Source organism: Choloepus didactylus, chromosome 21 (assembly GCF_015220235.1).
Source record: "Choloepus didactylus isolate mChoDid1 chromosome 21, mChoDid1.pri, whole genome shotgun sequence".
NCBI lineage: Eukaryota > Metazoa > Chordata > Mammalia > Pilosa > Megalonychidae > Choloepus > Choloepus didactylus.
In genome coordinates, this window is record NC_051327.1 from 29,998,475 (window position 1) to 30,016,364 (window position 17,890).

Genomic DNA, 17,890 nt, shown 5'->3' on the forward strand with positions numbered 1-17,890 from the left:
CGCAACAAACACGTGCACAATGTGGACACTAAGTGATGGTTCAATCTGTTATATGTGTTTTTATTTCTCAGCATTTCTTCCCTACTTCTGATAGCAGTACGTTCTTCCTTTGTGAGTTTCTCCTCTACTCCACTGGCTCTGCTGGAACTACTAATTACAATACCCTCCCCTCCTTCCCTCGAGTGGGCACATGACATAAACTGGGCCTATCAGAATTCTTCTCTTGAGATTTTACATATAGGTGGGGCAGGAGAAGTTCTGGATTTTCTGGGACATTCTAAATTTACAGGATATATGACTGGAGCTGTCTGAAACTATGTCCCACGCTCTCCATTCCACTCCTCCTCTACCAAAGGGAGCCTGTTTACAGGAGACAAATACGCAGGGAGTCTCGACATCCATGGATCCCTGAAGCCAGTTTATATGTCAAATTTTTAAATTAGCTTGAGTTGGGTCTCTATTACTTAAAATAGGAGATGAAAACAGTATCCTCTTTAAATACTAACAGCATTAAAATGGATTCAGGTTGCCTTTTTTTTCAAAAAACTTTAAAGTGCTTTCCCTTGTAATCTCTTTACATTTCAGAGCAGCAGGCAAGGATTAGAGATGGAGAAATCAATGGCATTATTGTTAACAACACTTTTTAACAAAAGGCAAGAAACTGAAACACAATAGTTAAGTGTCTTGCCTAACATCACAGAATACAACTCCTAGGCAGCAAAGCCAGGCCTAGAACCCGTGACCCTTGCCTTACACATTTTCTTACATCCTGCAACTTACCTGGTTAAAGATATAATTTAAATGCTATCCTAGGTTCATGAAGGCGGAGCCTGCGCCCCGCTTTCTCTACAGCTCACATCCCACTCGTAGTTACTAACTTAAAAAAAAAAAAAAAAAAAAAAAAACTAGTCTCCCACTGAATTGTATACTTGAAAGTTGTTAAAATGGGAAATGAGTCGTGCATATCTCACCGCGCACAAACACACACAACACTATTCTCTCGGAAATTTGTTTCACTCTAGCGATGCGCCGGGACGCTCAGAGGAACGCAGAGGGACGGGGAGTTGGGCCGATTCATGTCTCATTGCAAGTATTTATTGCGAAGCTATTCCGTGCTGGGGTTAGGCACTCTGGATGTGGCGGTGTGGGAAGACAACCCGAAGGCTGCCACTCGCGGGAATGCGCGGAGACGAGCAGGGTCCCGGGCAGGGGTGAGTCCGAGCGCCGGCTCCAGGGCGAGGGGCCCCGGCGGCGCCCGAGTTCAGGCCCGGGGAGCGGGACCCGGCCTGGGCCGGCTCGCGGCGGTGCGGGACCCGAGGGAGGCGGGTGCGCGCGCGCGGCGGTGCTTCCCGGCGGGGCCGACCCTCGCGAGGGAAGGGCACCCGTCCCGCCGAGATGCCCACCCGGACCTGGCTCTACCTCCTCTGAGAAGCCTGCCAGCGGCGAGAGCCTCCCAGCCCGGAACCCGCCCGGCCGCGACCAAGCAGAGAAGTCACCGGAGCCGACCTCTCCTGACTCCCCACACTCTTTCAGACGTGGGGCCAGAAGTCCACGCCGCGAGCCGGCGCGCCAGTCCGCATACCGCGCACGCTCGCCACCGCCTCACCGGACTACAACTCCCGGGGTGCACTGCGACGGCTGGGCGACGGCCCGCCGGCACTGACAGAAGTAGAAGCCAATGGACGAGAGAAAACCCCTTGAAGAACCAATCTCTCTGGAGAAGAGGCGGGCCCTCCCGCAGGGTAGTTCCCAGGCCGCCTGTGGGGTCTCTGCGACTAGCGGCCTCGGCTCCGCCCCCAGCCTTTGCTCCGGGTTCCGGGTCCCCAGCTCCTGGAGAGCTGAGGCTGCAGCAGGTAGGCGCCGGGTGCCGGGCGTCCGGCTGACGGCTCGAGCTCGAACCTGGCCCCGTAGCTGAGCCTCGCGCTGAGTTCCCGCCGCTGAGCCAAGCGCGGGGCCCGCTGAGGCGCGGAGCCCGAGCGGGGCGCCCTTGGAGGACCGGGCCGCAGGGCCTGCGGAGCCGCGGAGCCTCGGAGCCGGCGGCCACCGCGCTTCCTTCAGTGTTACCGCCAACTCGCAAGCTCCGGGTTGCGCTGCTGCCTCCCCTGTTTCTACCCTTCAGCTTCCAGCGAGATGCTCGCGGTCGGTTTAAGACAGGAGGCGGGAGAGTTGGTGCAAGCCATCTCTATGACGGCGTGAACTTTTCCTAGGATTTCTGTCAGCCCAGTAGATCATATTGCTCATTTCCTCTGAAACTGAAATAAAAGCGGTATTTTCCCCCAGTTTCCTTTTAGGACGTTATGGTTTTTCTCCCATACAAGGCAGTTCCAGGAAATTGCCGGAAAGACTGCGGGACTGGACTGTCCTGTGGAGTTTGAGGGTGAAGGCTAGGAAATGAGAAGACCCTGTGTGCACCCCGTCCTCTCTAACTGGGCGCTCTCGGCATCCTCAGAGGAGCTTCGTTTCTAGCATTCGGAAAGGCTTCTCCAGACTCATGACCCCGGACGTTTGAGCTGTTTACCAGGGCAGAGAAGCCTCTCGAGCTCCAAAATGGCGGCCAAAATGGAGATAACTTTGAGCGTGGAGTCCCACACTCTGACTTCTCCCAGACAAGAGAGACACATAATAACAAAGCTAGAAGAGGTGCAGAGACCCACGATGCCAAAAACCTGCCCGGATCCTGAGCTCTCCCGCCAGCGCTTTAGACGGTTTTGTTATCAGGAGGTATCTGGACCCGAGGAGGCGCTCAGCCGCCTGCGACAGCTCTGCCACCAGTGGCTGCAGCCCGAGCAGCACACCAAGGAGCAGATCCTGGAGCTGCTGGTGCTGGAGCAGTTTCTCACCATCCTGCCCGCGGAGATCCAGGCTCAGGCGAGGAAACGACGTCCGACAAGCAGCAAGGAGATCGTGGCCCTGGTGGAAGATTTTCACAGAGCATCCAAGAGACCGAAGCAATGGGTAAGGAGGGTCCCTGGTGGCCCCCCAGTATATCGTTTTCATGTGGAAGGTGTTTGATTTCTGGATCCCTCCCCCGTTAGACAGAGTCCAGAAATGGACTGGGTGCCTTCTCAAGTTGATTCTGGCCTCAGGGAGTGGGACAGGTTTCTGGTCAACCCAGCTACGGGCACTCCAGTGAGATAGTAGTGGATCAAGGGCTCTTGCCATCCCATGAAGGACCTCATGTCGCGAGAAGGAGCTTTAAGGTTCTTAAATCTGCTGTCAGATCTCCCCTTCCACTCCCACCCACCCAATTCCTCCTGAAGTTTTCCTCCAAACAGTATTCTCAGAAGGCAAGATCATCCTGTTGGGTAGGAATTGGAGTATGGGGGAACTTCACTGGGCTTTGTTCCAGTGCCTTTGGATCAGGAAGTTACAGCCCCATTGGTCAGCATTGCTGTTCCTGCCCATTCCCATTCCTTAAGTCAGGGCCTAGGCTGGAAGCAGACAACTTTGTACTTTGGAAAATGGGAGTGGTTAGGGAATGAGGTGAGATGGACTTCTGGAGCCCTTCTACTGCTGAGTTCTCCTTACTGGACAGTCTCTGGCAGAAGAATTCCAGAATTGTTTTTAATGGCCCCCTCACTCTACTGTTTTCTAATCCTATAGGGCCTATTTCCAGCAGAAGTAGGGGAGGGTGGGGGGCAGAAGGTGAGAATCCACTGGGCCAGTGTCGTGGCTGACGCTGATACTTGCTAGGCTCTCCTCTGATGACGCCAGGCATTGAGAAAGGCCAGGCTTTAGGGCAGCCACCCAGGAAGTACCTGCTGATTTGAAGCAGCCTCGTTCTTGTCGTCCTGCATGTCCTTCCCTTTGCTCCCTTTGAGGGTTTCAGGGTCTCTATCAAAGTTGATCTCCATTCTGTATGTATGTTTTATTTCACAATAAGGAAATAACTGAACTTATGGAACTGTAATCCATAATATCCTTTGAAGCTTAATCTCTAGCTACTTGTTAAATTGTACTTTGAAAATTATCACTGTTCTGTATATATGTTACATTTCACAACAAAAAATGTAAAAAAAAAAAAAAGAAAAAGAAAAAGAAAAAGAAAGAAAGAAAGAAAGTTGATCTCCAGGCAGTCATCAGGAGTTCCCAAGGTAAAGGGGTCATTGTAGAGCAACAAGAGGTAAAGCTACCCTCAGCCAGTACTTGGACTTTAATGGAAATGATGGGGTTTCGTCCTAGGTGGCTGTTTGTATGCAGGGGCAGAAGGTGCTCTTGGAGAAAACTGGATCTCAGCTTGGAGAACAGGAACTGCCAGATTTTCAACTGCAAAGCCCTAGGAGGTATCCCAGAGAGAGCTCTCCGGAGATCCAGGCAGGCTCTCAGGACCAGCCGAGCCACTGTTACAGGGAGAGATTCCAGGTCCTCCAAGAACCAGCTCCCAAATCGACTGAGACAGGTAAACACTCTACCTCTTCTCTCCCTTTCATCAGCCCTTTATCTCCGTTTAAGCGTCTCACAGTTCTGAAAAAGCATAAACCAAGTAGGTGTGGGTTTTCCTCATGTATGTAATAATAGATGATTCTCTAAAAATTTCACTAATTAGAATGGTATTGAGAATATAAATGAGGAGTGTGTTTTCAACATTTTCTATTAATGAATGTTTGACAGTCCAGTGCACAACAGGATTATTCTAGTGACCACTTTTCAGTCCCTTTCAGAGATTCTTGTAGTGAAGACAGATTGAAATCTGACCACCAAAAGCACTGATAAATTTCCATCTAAGCTGTGGCTGAGTTCATTACTTAAAATGGTCCCATATTAAGAAGGGGCCTAAAGAATATTCTGCCCATTACAGAAAAAGCCCCTCTCCACATTGTTTTCTGCTTCCTCCCCTCCTCACACCCATGGCATTGTTTGTGCTTTAAATCCCTTTGTGTCTGCTTCCCTGTTTATGGTGTGATGCCGATACAATAGCTGGCTCCAATTCGCACAATCCTGTGATCCCTAAGAATGAAAGAAAGGACCAGTTTGGCCAGTCTTGGTGATGTCATTATGGGATCTGGTCAGCAGGTTACAGAAGAGGAGAGCAGCGAGACTGAATCTGGGTTTCTTTATGATATGTTGCACTCAGTGAAACATTTTGGTTTGATTATTCTCAGAACTCAGGAAAAGGAGAAGGCCTGGGACATCCAGTAGAAAAGTATTAGAACCCTGGCTGAGTCCCCTGCCCCATAACATGTGGTGTTCATGATCTTGTAGAGGCAGCTGGGTGTGTCTGCCCGATATCATCTCCTTATATTTGATCCCTGAGGGAACCCCATCTCTTAAGACCCACCAATGCCTTCCACAGCTACATTGTCTAATCCAGTAACTATTAGTTACATGTGGCTATTTTAATTTTTTTTAATTGAGATATAATTGTCATACCAGTGGATTTAACTGTCTTCACAGATTTGTGCAACCTCACCACTATCTAGTTCTAGAATATTTCTATCACCTTCAAAAGAAACCCTGTACCCATTCCTTCCTCCCCATTCCTTCCTCCCCCCAGCCTCTGGAAACCACTAATCTATTTTTTGCCTCTATGGGTTTGCCTGTTCTGGACATTTCATACAAATGGAATTGTACAATATGTGACCATGTCAGGCTTCTTTCACTTACGTGTTTTCATTTATTGCCAAATAATATATCATTGTATGGCTGTATCACATTTTTGTTTATCCATTCAACAATTGCTGGGCTCTTGGGTTGTTTCCACCTTTTGGCTGTCGTGAATAATGATGCTGTGAACATTAGCATACACATTTTGGTGTTGACATGTTTTCATTTCTCTTGGGTCTATACCTAAGAGTAGTTTTGCTAGGCCATATGGTAAGTCTGTGTTTAACTTTTTGTAGAACTGCCAGACTGTTCTCCAAGGCAACTATACCATTTTACATCCCCCGATAACAATTTATGAGGGTTCCAATTTCATCCTTGTCAACACTTGTTATTGTCCATCTTCTTGATTATAGATAACTAGTAGGCATAAAGTGGTATTTCGTAGTTTTGATTTGCATTTCCCTAATAACTAATGACATTGAGCAGCTTTTCCTGTGCTCATTGGCTTTTCATTTGTATTTGGAGAAATGTCTATTCAAGTCCTTGGCCTATTTTTAATTTGGATTATTTTTCTTTGTTATTGAGTTGTAAATATTCTTTATATATTCTGGATTCTAGATCCCTAACAGATGTATGGTCTTCAAATATTTTCTCCTATTATGTGGGTTATCTTTTCACTCTCTTGATAGTGTCATTTGATGCACAAAATTTTTAATTTTGATGAAGGCCAATTTATCTATTTTTCTTTGATTGCTTATGCTTTTGGTGTTAGGACTAAAAAGAAGTTGCCTAATCCAAGGTCATAAAGATTTACATCTACATTTTCTTCTAAGAATTTCATAGTTTTTAGCTCTTACATTTAGGTCTTTGATTCATTTTGACTTTATTTTTGTGTATGGTGTGGGGTAGGGGTCAAAATTCATTATTTTGCATGTGGCTATCCATTTGTCCCTGTACTATTTGTTGAAAAGATGATCTTTCCCTCATTGAATTGTCTTGGCACCCTTGTCAAAAATCAATCAACCACAAATATATGGGTTGGTGATTAAAATGAAAACTAACTAAAATTAAATAAATTTAAAAATTCAGTTCCTTGGTCACACTAGCCACATTTCAAGTGTTCAGTAGCCACATGTGGCTGGTGGCTGCCAGGATGAACAGCACACACACAAAAATTTTCCATGTCACAGGAAGAACTGTTGGAAAGCACTGCTCTAGATCCTCCATTTGTGCACAGACCATTCCAGCCCATTTCCATCCTGATCCTCAGTCCTGCCAGTGAGAAATTGGGGGATTTCCATAATTAGGATACATGATTAGCTCATATTCCAGTTTCTGAACACATATGCTGACAACTTTGGAATGAAGGAAGACACCAGTCACTAGACTTACTGTCCTTTGAAGGAAGGTGGTTGTCAATCACTGTCCATGTAAATGAGGGGTGTTTGTTCAGATAGCTCAAGCACTAGACTATGGGACTGAAATTTGCAGTTTTGAGATTTCAGCTCTCCTCCTTCCTTCATTAATTAGTCAATACTGAGTTTGATGGGTTTGCTTTTCCCTTTTCCTCCTTTCCTGAACTTTTCCCTAAAGGTAGAAAGGAGGGGGCTTGGTTGGAGACCTTGGTTCCTAACTTTAAAATAAATCAGAATCATCTCAGGAGCTTCTTAACTATGTAGATTTCCAAGCCTACCCACAGAGATTCTGACTCAGCAACTTTGAGGGAGTGATGGGGAGCCTTCTTGCTCAGCATGTGCCCCCAGATGAATGTAACGCAAGTCGAGAGAAGAGGCACACTTTGAGAAACCATACAGTATATTTCATAACTCTTGCTAAGGTTCTTTCTTGAAAGCCCAGAAAATGGAACATATTCTTTCTAATTATAGAGCCCACCAGAATGAGAAGTGACAACAAAGAAAATCCACAACAAGAAGGGGCCAAAGGAACAAAACCATGTGCAGCACCAGCTGGCAGATCCAAAGGGAATGGTCTGCAGAGTCCTGAACCCAGAGGGGCAAATCTGAATGAACCCCGGTTGACCCGGAGACAGGTCAGCCCCACAAATGCTCAAAAGCCATTTGCTCACTACCAGAAACATTGCAGGGAACTGGAGTATGTCAGCAGCCCCCTGAAAAGCCATGCACTGAGGGAGCTGAAGAAAAGCAAAGAAGGTAAAAGAAGCCTTAGCAGTCATTTGGAACGTCTTGGCCACCTGCCAACCCGCTCAGCAAAGAAACCTTACAAGTGCGATGACTGTGGGAAAAGCTTCACATGGAATTCAGAGCTGAAAAGACACAAGCGAGTCCACACAGGAGAGAGACCTTACACATGCGGAGAGTGTGGAAACTGCTTTGGGCGGCAGTCGACCCTGAAACTGCACCAGAGAATTCACACTGGAGAGAAGCCGTACCAGTGCAGCCAGTGTGGGAAAAGCTTTCGCCAGAGCTCAAACCTTCACCAGCATCACAGACTCCACCATGGAGACTAAGCGTGAGGCTTCATTCTTCATGTTCAGAAGGAAAGTGTTTGTATTTCTTCCCTTACTTGCATGTAAATCACAAAGACCATCTGTGTGACTTACAAGGAAAGGAAGAGGTCCCTGAGGAATGATATAGTGCACATAGGGTGGTGATGAGCCCCCGCAGAGGCTGATTGGATGCGGCCATGCTCAGTGACAAGGGTGAAGAGATGGTTGGTCAGGGCATTGCATCAAGAATAGCAGTTGCCATTAGACAGCAGGGAGAAACTGCTATCTAAGAGAGAGACAAGATGTTCCTGCAGATGCCCTCCCTCATCGTTGAAATTTCTCCCTGTTGCTTTATTTAGTCTCTAAAATAGGTTAAAGTGTAAATGCTATATATCTATAGTTATGCGTTTGCTGTTACATCATACAATTTTTATCATGCTGACATTTCTTTAATAAAGATGTGTAAAAGTTCATTGGAATATAAATCCCCTGGTATTCCTTCTGTAATTCCTGCCTGTTGGTGACAAAAGGACTGCATTAAGTGAAAGTATGTGTGTATTTGTGTGAGGAGAGGGTTTTCAAATAATTAAAAGGTGCATTTACAAAAAAAAAAGAAAGAAAAATTACATTTGAGGGATCCTTTTTTAGATCAAAGCACCTTTGATTTAGTAAAAGAAAGCCCACCCAGTTGCTGCAAACTCAGTGCAAGACCAGGGGAAGGCTACAGAGAGAAGCACGTACTAGATAAAGATGGCTTCCAAAATAAATAATTTGCCACCTATAAATTAAAGCATTAAAAGGGTTTATTAAGAGAAAAACTGATCTTGAGCAGGGAAATCTCAAACTAGAGGAGTTGGAGGGACAGTCTCAATAGCCATCTGGTCACAGCTGCCTATAAAGGCATTTAGGGAATTTCCAGTTAGTTTACAAAGACTAACTGACATTGAAGTTTCTTATTACATAAGGCAGTATTACAAAGCAGGGAGCAGGTGTATATTGATCAGTGTGGTATGCTTGTCAATTCTGATAAGGTATCTTCACTGGACTGAAACTGGCTTATCACCAGGTGCTTAACTGGTACTTAACTGCAACTCTGTAGGGTATTTTCCAATTTCTCAGAAGGCCTTGTGGTCAGTTGTTTTCTGTCTGTTGGAAAATCCTTTCTCAGATAAGTGTCACTCCTGGCAATGCCAATCTAAGTGGCCATTTTATTTTACATAACACACCTAAGGAGATGTAAGAGTGACTTCCTAACACTCTCCTTTCTCACTTAGGCTGGTAGCTTCAACAATGATAAAATACTTGGGGTGATGAAAATCTTCTAAACCTGGATTACGGTGATGGTTGTACAACTCGATAAACTTATTAAAAATCATTGAAATGGCAAGTTTTATGATATGTAAATCATACCTCAAGTTTTTAAAAATGACCAAATGTATTTATACCAAATGTTAAATTCCTGGATTGGACCTGAGAGATCATCGAATCCCACCCTCTCATTTTTTCCAAGTGGAAGTAAAACCCAATCAGAATGTAATACTTAGTCACACTGGGCAAACCAGCTGGTCTTTTGGTTGAGAGAAAACTTTTTGCAGAATGGAGCACTATCTCAAGCAGAAAATAGTGGTCAGTAGAAATTTTCCTAAAACATTACCATCATCAAGTCACCACCAACCACCTCAGGGTGCCCAGCCAAGAGAAGTCAGCGTTCAGTAATTAAATAATAGAGGACCCTGGCTTTCCATTTGAGGCCCATTTCTTCTTGAACGAAGAGATTCTGGTGATTACAGTCTGTTAAAAGCGGCAGGCCAAAGCCTCTGCCTTCTGGGCAGAGACTTAAAGCCCACTGGCCTTCCTCATAGCTCTGGGTGGCCCATTGGGTTCTAATCCGAGGTCCCCTTTCAATGACTGTTGGACAGCAAAAGAATTCATCTTCGGTATTAGGCTGCTCACTCCATTCTGCTTTCGACTCACTGATTGGGCCTCTTTATTCCTCAATGGGCTCATCCCCATTGCCCCTCCTTTTTCCAGGCCAGTGCCACTATAGTTGTCACTCAGTTACTTCCCTAATTGTATTCACATCTATTTTGAATCTACTTGGTTAGTCAAAGAGGATCTCTCCTGGCAGGGAAGGACCATAGATTTCCGTTTTTCTTATTTATAAGGGCTCGGGACAGGAACTCTTCCTTAAATAAGAGTTTCTGCTTGCTTGGTGAGTTTTGAAGTCCTTGGAAAAATAATCAAGAGCCTTTTTGAGTTTTTTCCCTCTCTTCTGATTACAAAATTAATTTGTTCATTGTTGAATATCGGTATTTTTGGGTATCTGTCCAGCTGTGGACCTTGAATAAATGTGACAAAAGCACCACTCTGAATATCTGTCATTTCCAAAAGGTTTTCAGGTCTCTGACTCTGCCTTCTCCCAGGCCCCTGCTTTGGCAGATGAAAGGTTCACCTCCGGGCGAAGAGTACCAGTAAGGGTCCCCAGCCACAGAAGGCGGCCCCTGGGCTGTTGGCCACATTTTCAGGTCTGTACTTGTTTCTTCAGACATAGGTTTCCCCTCAGCCCTTTTGCCCATGCATGGTTCCACCAGAGGACCACCGCACAGAAGGCTGACCTGCTGGTTTCCAATCAGCTACCGCTTGCAGCACCCTGACAGAAGAAAAACATTTCTTTCCTGTCATGGGGGGCCCTTACCCACAGAGCAGCCTGTGAGATTCTGCTGTCCTTCCTGGACATGCCCTTCTCTCACCCTCACAGGGGTGGAACTGATTCTTGCTCTGGTTATTTGGTCGCCTCAAGAAGGCAGGGAAGTGAGGGGAAGCATCAGTGGACAGGTGGAATCTGGGCCCTGCACATTTCTGTGAAAAGCATTTTCCATCTACTGCAGGTAAGGATTTAAAAACCAATCATTATGATATGATACCATTATCACTTCCAACGAAATTAACAATAACACCTGAATACATCCAATAGAGAGTACTGAAATTTCCCCCAATTGTTTCTAAAACAAAAATGCTCTTTTTACAGATTTATTGAGGTATATTTCACATACCATAAAATTAATCCATTTAAAGTGTACAGTTCAGTAGTTTTAATATGTTCACAGTTGTGCAACCGTGACCACAGTCTAATTTTAGAACATTTTAAACAGCCCCAAAAGACACCTCATGGTGATCAGCAGTTCCCATCCATTCCTGAGGCCCCTCAGTTCCCTCTCTTCTTTCACTCAGCATGTTTCCAAGGTTCATCCATGTTATAGCATGTACCGGAATGTCAATCCTTTGTAACAGTCGAATAATATTCCATTGTATGAATAGACCACACTTTGTTTATCAGTTGATGGACTTGGGGCTGTTTCCACTTTGGGGCTATTATGAATAATGCTGCTATGAACATTAGTGTACAAATTTTTGCATGGATATATGTTTCCATTTCTCTTGGGTATATACCTAGAGTATAATTCTGGGTCATTTGGTAATTCTTTGTTTAACTTCTTGAGGAACCTCCCAACTGTATTCCAGTCTGCACCATTTTACATTCCTACCAGCAATGTAGGAGGCTTCTAATTCCTCCATATCTTCACCAACAATTGTTATTTTCTTTCTTTTTTATTATAGCCATTCTAGAGTGTGTGATGTGGTATGTCATGGTTTTGATTTGTATTTCCCTAATGGCTAATGATGTTGTGTTAGTTTGAAGCTGTTATGTACCCCAGAAAAGGCGTTGTTCATTTAATCCATTCATGTGGAGGCAGACCTGTTGTGGATGGGACCTTTTGATCAGGTTGCTTCAATTAAGATTGGACTCACCCAATTCAAGGTGGGTCTTAATCCTTTACTGAAGTCCTTTATGAGATGATAAAGGACACAGAAACAGCCCAGAGAGCTTGGAAAGAGAAAAACACCCACAGAAGCTGAAAGAGTCACTGAAGCTAAAACCTAAAAGCAATGAAACCCAGGAGAGAAGGGCCAGCAGGCCCCAGCCATATGCCTTCCCATGTAACAGAGGTGTCCCAGATGCCAGTAGCCTTTCTTCAGAGAAGGTATCCTCTTGTTGATGCCTTAATTTGGACATTTTCACAGCCTTAGAATTGTAACTTAGTAAATCCCCATTGTTAAAAGCCAACCCATTTCTGGAATATTGCATTTTAAACAGTTTTTCATGGGCTTATTAACCATTTGTATATCTTCTTTGGAGAAACATCTGTTCATATCTTCTGCCCATTCCTTAATTGGGTTGTCTTTTTATTTTTGAGTTTGAAGAGTTATTTTTATATTCTGGATACAACTCACTTATCAGTTATATGATTTGCAAATATTTTCTGCCATTTTGCTGTAATATACTTTGCCAGTTTGGATATATTATGCCTCCCCAAAAGCCATATTCTTTAATGCAATCTTGTTGGGGCAGACATATTAGTATTGATTGGGATGGAATCTTCTGATTGAGTGTTTCCATGAAGATGTGACTCAAACAACTGTGGGTGAAACATTTGATTAAATTATTTCCATGAATATATGGACCCTGCCCACTCAGAATGGGTCTTGATTTAATCACTGGAGTCCTATAAAAGAGCTGACAAACGGAAGGAGCTCAGAGCAGTTGAGCAGGAAATTTTGGAGAGAAGCTAAGAGCTGATACTTGGAGATGCTTGGAGACATTTGGAGATGCTAGCCTAGAGTTTGCTCTGAAGAAGCTAAGAGAGGAATCCCGACACTTAGATGCACAGGAGCTGAAGAAGCTAAGAGAGACAAGCCCAGAGACGTTTTTTGAAAGCCATTTTGAAACCAGAACCCCGGAGCAAAGAATCAGCAAATATGCCTTCCCAGCTACCAGAAGTTTTCTGGACACCATCAGCCATTCTTCAGTAAAGGTATCCTATGGCTGATGCCTTCTTTTGGACACTTTTATGGCCGTAGGACTGTAAATTTGTAACCAAATAAACCCCCTTTATAAAAACCAGTCCATTTCTGGTATTTTGCATCATGGCAGCATTAGCAAACCGGAACATATACTTTTGCATATTACAGTACATCTCTTTAAAACAGCTGTCACCTGCCAAAATACAACAGTGGCCAATACCATCACAATTCCTGTAAATGGAAATAGTGAGGCCAGGGATCACTGCAACTTTGTTTGAGTCCCTGGCAGCCTTCCAGCTCACACCATTGCCACAGGCTACCCACTACTAGAACTGGTTCTTCAATCACATGGGGCAAATTTTTTCAATGGAGGATTTTAAAAAGAAATTAAAATAATAGTCTTACTGTTTGGACTTGGGAATAATTTTCCACTATAATAAAGATACTATTTTTGACCACTTAGTAAGCAACAGACATTCTAAATCCTTTACATACAAGACCTCATTTAATTCTGTGATATAGTTATTATTCCAAGTGGGATAGTTTATTCTTTTCAGAGATAAGGAAATTGCATAAATTCAGAGAATTTTAATAACTTGCTAAGGCACCATGTTTTAGTTTTCTAGGCTGTTTAAGGCAGACACCACGAAATGGGCTGGCTTAAAGCAATGGGAATTTATTAGCTTACGGTTTGAGGCCAAGAAAATGACCAAATCAAGGATCATCAAAGTGATGCTTTCTTCCCAAAGATGGCTGGCAGTGAGGCTTGGCTGCTCTGCCAAGTGGGAAGCACATGGTGGCATGTGTTGGGCTCCTCCTCTTCTGGATTTTGTTGCTTCTGGCTTTTTGCTTCCATGGCTTTCTCTCTCTTTGTCTGAATTCCTTTCTCTTATAAAGGACTGCAGTAAGAGGATTAAGAACCATCCTCGTTGAGGTGGGTCACACCTTAACTGAAGTAGCCTCAGTTACTTCAGGTAAGGTCCTACTTAACTGTGGGTTTACACCAGGAATGGATTAGATTTAAGAACATGTTTTTCTGGGGTACATACAGTTTAAGCCACCACACACCACAAATAGCCAACAGCATCCTGGGTGCGATTTCAAAGTCTGTGTTCTTCATCACTATGCTGCAAATTGCTCCCTTCATGGTGTTTCTACCAAGACTCCTATCTTTGGGAATCAGGGGTCTGTGGTTGTTGTTATTACTGATTCCTGGAGTGAGGAGAAAGGCAGGATGAGAAGGATGAGGAGCCAGGAAAGGAAGGTCCCCAGGAAGCTGTGTTACTGGGGAGAGGGGACTGAGGTATCCCAGGTTTGACAAGTAGCTCAGGAACAGAAGTCTTAGACAGGATTTTCCAATTTGGGGTTCCGATCAGTGTACCACCAGGCAGCTTGACTGTTCCACATTGGAATGAGAATGCCTGAAAGATTTCCAGGGGACACATCCCAAGAAAGAATGGTCAGAATGAATAAACAAAAAGTATTATAGTCATACAATGGAATGCTGTTCAGCCATAGAAAGAATGAAGTACTGATTCGTGCTACAACATGAATGAACTTTGGAAATATTTTGCTACATGAAAGAAGCTAGACAAAAGGTCACATATTGTATGATTCCATCTATATGAAGTGTCCAGAATAGGAAAATCCATAGAGACAGAAGGTAGGTTAGTGGTTGCCAAGAGTTGGGAGGAGAGGGTAATTGGGAGTGAGTGCTAATAAGTGTGGAGTTTCTTTTTGGGATGATGAAAATATTCTGGAATTAGCAAAGATAGTTGCACAACTTGTGAATATACTAAAAACCACTGAATCATGTACTTTAAAGGGATAAATTTTATGACATATGAATTATATCTCAAGAAAAAAACAAAGAACAAAAACAACATGGTGGAAAGTTCCCCAGCCTGAAGCCTGCACTGCAGGTAAATGTCTGTTCGCATCCCTGCTCTCAGTTCTTCTGAATGTCTACCTGGTAGTGGGATTGCTGCATCATATGGCAGTTCTATACTTAGCTTCCTGAGGAACCACCAAGGTGTCTTCAACAGTGCTTGTACCATTTTACATTCCCACCAGCAGTGGATAGGAGTTCCTTTTTCTCCACAGCCTCTCCAACACTTGTAGTTTTCTGTTTGTTCATTAGCGGCCATTCCAGTAGGTGTGAGATATCTCATTGTGGTTTTGATTTGCATTTCCCTAATAGCTGGTGAAGATGAGCATCTTTTCATATGCTTTTTAGCCGTTTGTATCTCCTCTTTGGAAAAATGTCTTTTCATATATTTTGCCCACTTTAAAATTGGGTTTTCTTTTTATTGTTGAGTAGTAGGATTTCTTTATATATTCTGGATATTAAACCCTTATCAGATATATGGTTTCCCAGTATTTTCTCCCATTGAGTAGGGTGCCTTTCCACCTTTATTATGAAGTCCTTTGATGCACAGAAGTGTTCAATTTAACGGAGGTCCATTTATCTATCTTTCTTTCATTGCTTATGCTTTGGGTGTTGAGTCTAAGAAATAACTACCTCCCACAAGATCTTGAAGATGCTTCCCTACATTTTCTTCTAGTTTTATAGTCCTGGTTCTTGCATTTAGGTCTTTGATCCATTTTGAGTTAGTTTTTGTATAACGTGTGAGATAGGGGTCCTCTTTCATTCTTTTGGATATGGATATTCAGTTCTCTCAGCACTATTTGTGGAAGAGACTGTTCTGTCCCCATTAAGTGGATTTGACAGCCTTGTAAAAAACCAATTGACCAGCTTGACTTGGGCAAGATGGCGGCATAGAGAGGAGTGGAAGCTAAGTAGTCCCCCTGGAACAACTACAAAAAACCAGAAACAACTAGTAAATAATCCAGAATAACTGTGGGGGAACAAACGAGACCATCCACTCATCATACACCAACCTGAATTGGGAGGAATGCCCGAGAACACAGCATAAAATCTGTAAGTAAAACCTGCGGATCCAAGTCGGGAGACCCCCTCCCCCATAGCCCGAGCTGCAAAGCCTTGTGGTGCCAGAGAGAAGCTCTCTCCCAGCAAGTGAATATAGCTCAGCTGAGCTCCAACTGGGGTTTTAAGTAGCGAGTGTGAACTGCTCACTACAGGTACGCATCCCCAAAAAACAGACAGAGGCTTTGGGTGACGACTGACCTTGGACAGCCGGAGGGTCGCCTTGGACTGGGTCTGAAGGGGACTATCTGTTTCTTTTTCGGCTCAGTGGAGAAAGCCCCAGTCATTTTCAGTTTCCAGGGCTGTGACTCGGGGAAGGGTGGAGACAGCACAAGCAGAGAGTGAGACCATTGAAATGCTAATGACCTCCACCTGGGGGGTCTGTCTTCTCTAGGAGGAAAGGGGTGGGGCCCTTTCCATTCAGAACCAGACCCCAGAGCCTGGGGGAACACGGCCATACCTCCTCACGCCAGTCAAGAATTATAGGCTAACAGGCATCACCTGCTGGGCAGAAAAGCACAGTGACCTGAGGCATCAAAGGGTGGAGCAATTTTCTAAGACACACCCACAGGGAAACCAGATACAGACTATTTCTTCCCTCTGGGACCTGAGCCTGTTCTGGTCTGGGAAAACCTGATTTGGATAACCAAGGAAACCATGCCTAGACAACAGAAAATTACAACCTACACTAAGAAAAACAGAGTTATGGCCCAGTCAAAGGAACAAACGTACACTTCAACTGAGATACAGGAATTTAAACAACTAATGCTAAATCAATTCAAAAAGTTTAGAGAAGGTATTGCAAAAGAGATAGAGGCTATAAAGGAAACACTGGGCATATATATGGCAGAAATCAAAAGTTCAAAAAAACAACTAGTAGAATCTATGGAAATGAAAGGCACGACACAAGAGACGAAAGACACAATGGAAACATACAACAGCAGATCTCAAGAGGCAGAAGAAAACACTCAGGAACTGGAGAACAAAACACCTGAAAGCCTACACGCAAAGGAGCAGATGGAGAAAAGAATGAAAAAATATGAGCAACGTCTCCGGGAACTCAGGGATGAAACAAAGTACAATAATGTACGTATCACTGGTGTCCCAGAAGGAGAAGAGAAGGGAAAGGGGGCAGAAGCAATAATAGAGAAAGTAATTAATGAAAATTTCCCATGTCTTACGAAAGACATAAAATTACAGATCCAAGAAGCGCAGCGTACTCCAAACAGAAGAGATACGAATAGGCCTACGCCAAGACACTTAATAATCAGATTATCAAATGTCAAAGACAAAGAGAGAATCCTGAAAGCAGCAAGAGAAAAGCGATCCAATACATGCAAAGGAAGCTTAATAAGACTATGTGCGATCTCTCAGCAGAAACCATGGAGGCAAGAAGGAAGTGGTGTGATATATTTAAGATACTGAAAGAGAAAAACTGCCAACCAAGAATCCTATATCCAGCAAAGCTGCCCTTCAAATATGAGGGAGAGCTCAAAATATTTTCTGACAAACAGACAATGAGAGACTTTGTGAACAAGACACCTGCCCTACAGGAAATACTAAAGGGAGCACTACAGGGTGATAGAAGACAGGAGTGCGTGGTTTGGAACACAATTTTGGGAGATGGTAGCACAACAATGTAAGTACACTGAACAAAGGTAACTATGAATACGGTTGAGAGAGGAAGGTGGGGAGCATGTGAGACACCACAAGAAAGGAGGAAAGATTACAACTGGGACTGTGTAACTTGGTGAAATCTAGAGTATTCAACAATTGCGATAAAATGTACAAATATGTTCTTTTACGAGGGAGAACAAGCAAATGTCAACCTTGCAAGGTGTTAAAAATGGGGAGGCATTGGGGGAGGGATGCAATCAGCATAAACTAGAGGCTGTAACTAATAGAATCATTGTATTATGCTTCCTTTAATGTAACAAATGTGATATACCAAGGTAAATGCAGATAAGAGGGGGGGATAGGGGAGGCATGTTAGACACTTGACATTGGTGGTATTGTCTGATTCTTTATTCTACTTTGATTTAAGGTTATTTTTCCTTTTGCTGCTTCCT

The 17,890-nt window shown here is 44.0% G+C and overlaps 1 protein-coding gene across 1 annotated transcript; it reads left to right on the forward strand.

The window, feature by feature from the left end:
- Positions 1–1,802: 1,802 nt before the first annotated feature.
- On the forward strand, positions 1,803–8,482 carry ZNF174 (zinc finger protein 174). The gene is made up of 3 exons (XM_037815303.1): positions 1,803–2,955; positions 4,183–4,399; positions 7,431–8,482. Exons 1-3 carry the CDS (start codon positions 2,548–2,550, stop codon positions 8,030–8,032), a joined length of 1,227 nt encoding a protein of 408 aa, XP_037671231.1. The 5' UTR covers positions 1,803–2,547; the 3' UTR covers positions 8,033–8,482.
- Positions 8,483–17,890: the final 9,408 nt, after the last annotated feature.

Coding starts and splice junctions, on each gene's coding strand:
- ZNF174 (XM_037815303.1), top strand. CDS start 2,548: ATGGCGGCCAAAATGGAGATAACTTTGAGCGTGGAGTCCCACACTCTG. Junction 2,956..4,182: donor CCAAGAGACCGAAGCAATGG/GTAAGGAGGGTC, acceptor GTTTCGTCCTAG/GTGGCTGTTTGTATGCAGGG. Junction 4,400..7,430: donor TCCCAAATCGACTGAGACAG/GTAAACACTCTA, acceptor TTCTAATTATAG/AGCCCACCAGAATGAGAAGT.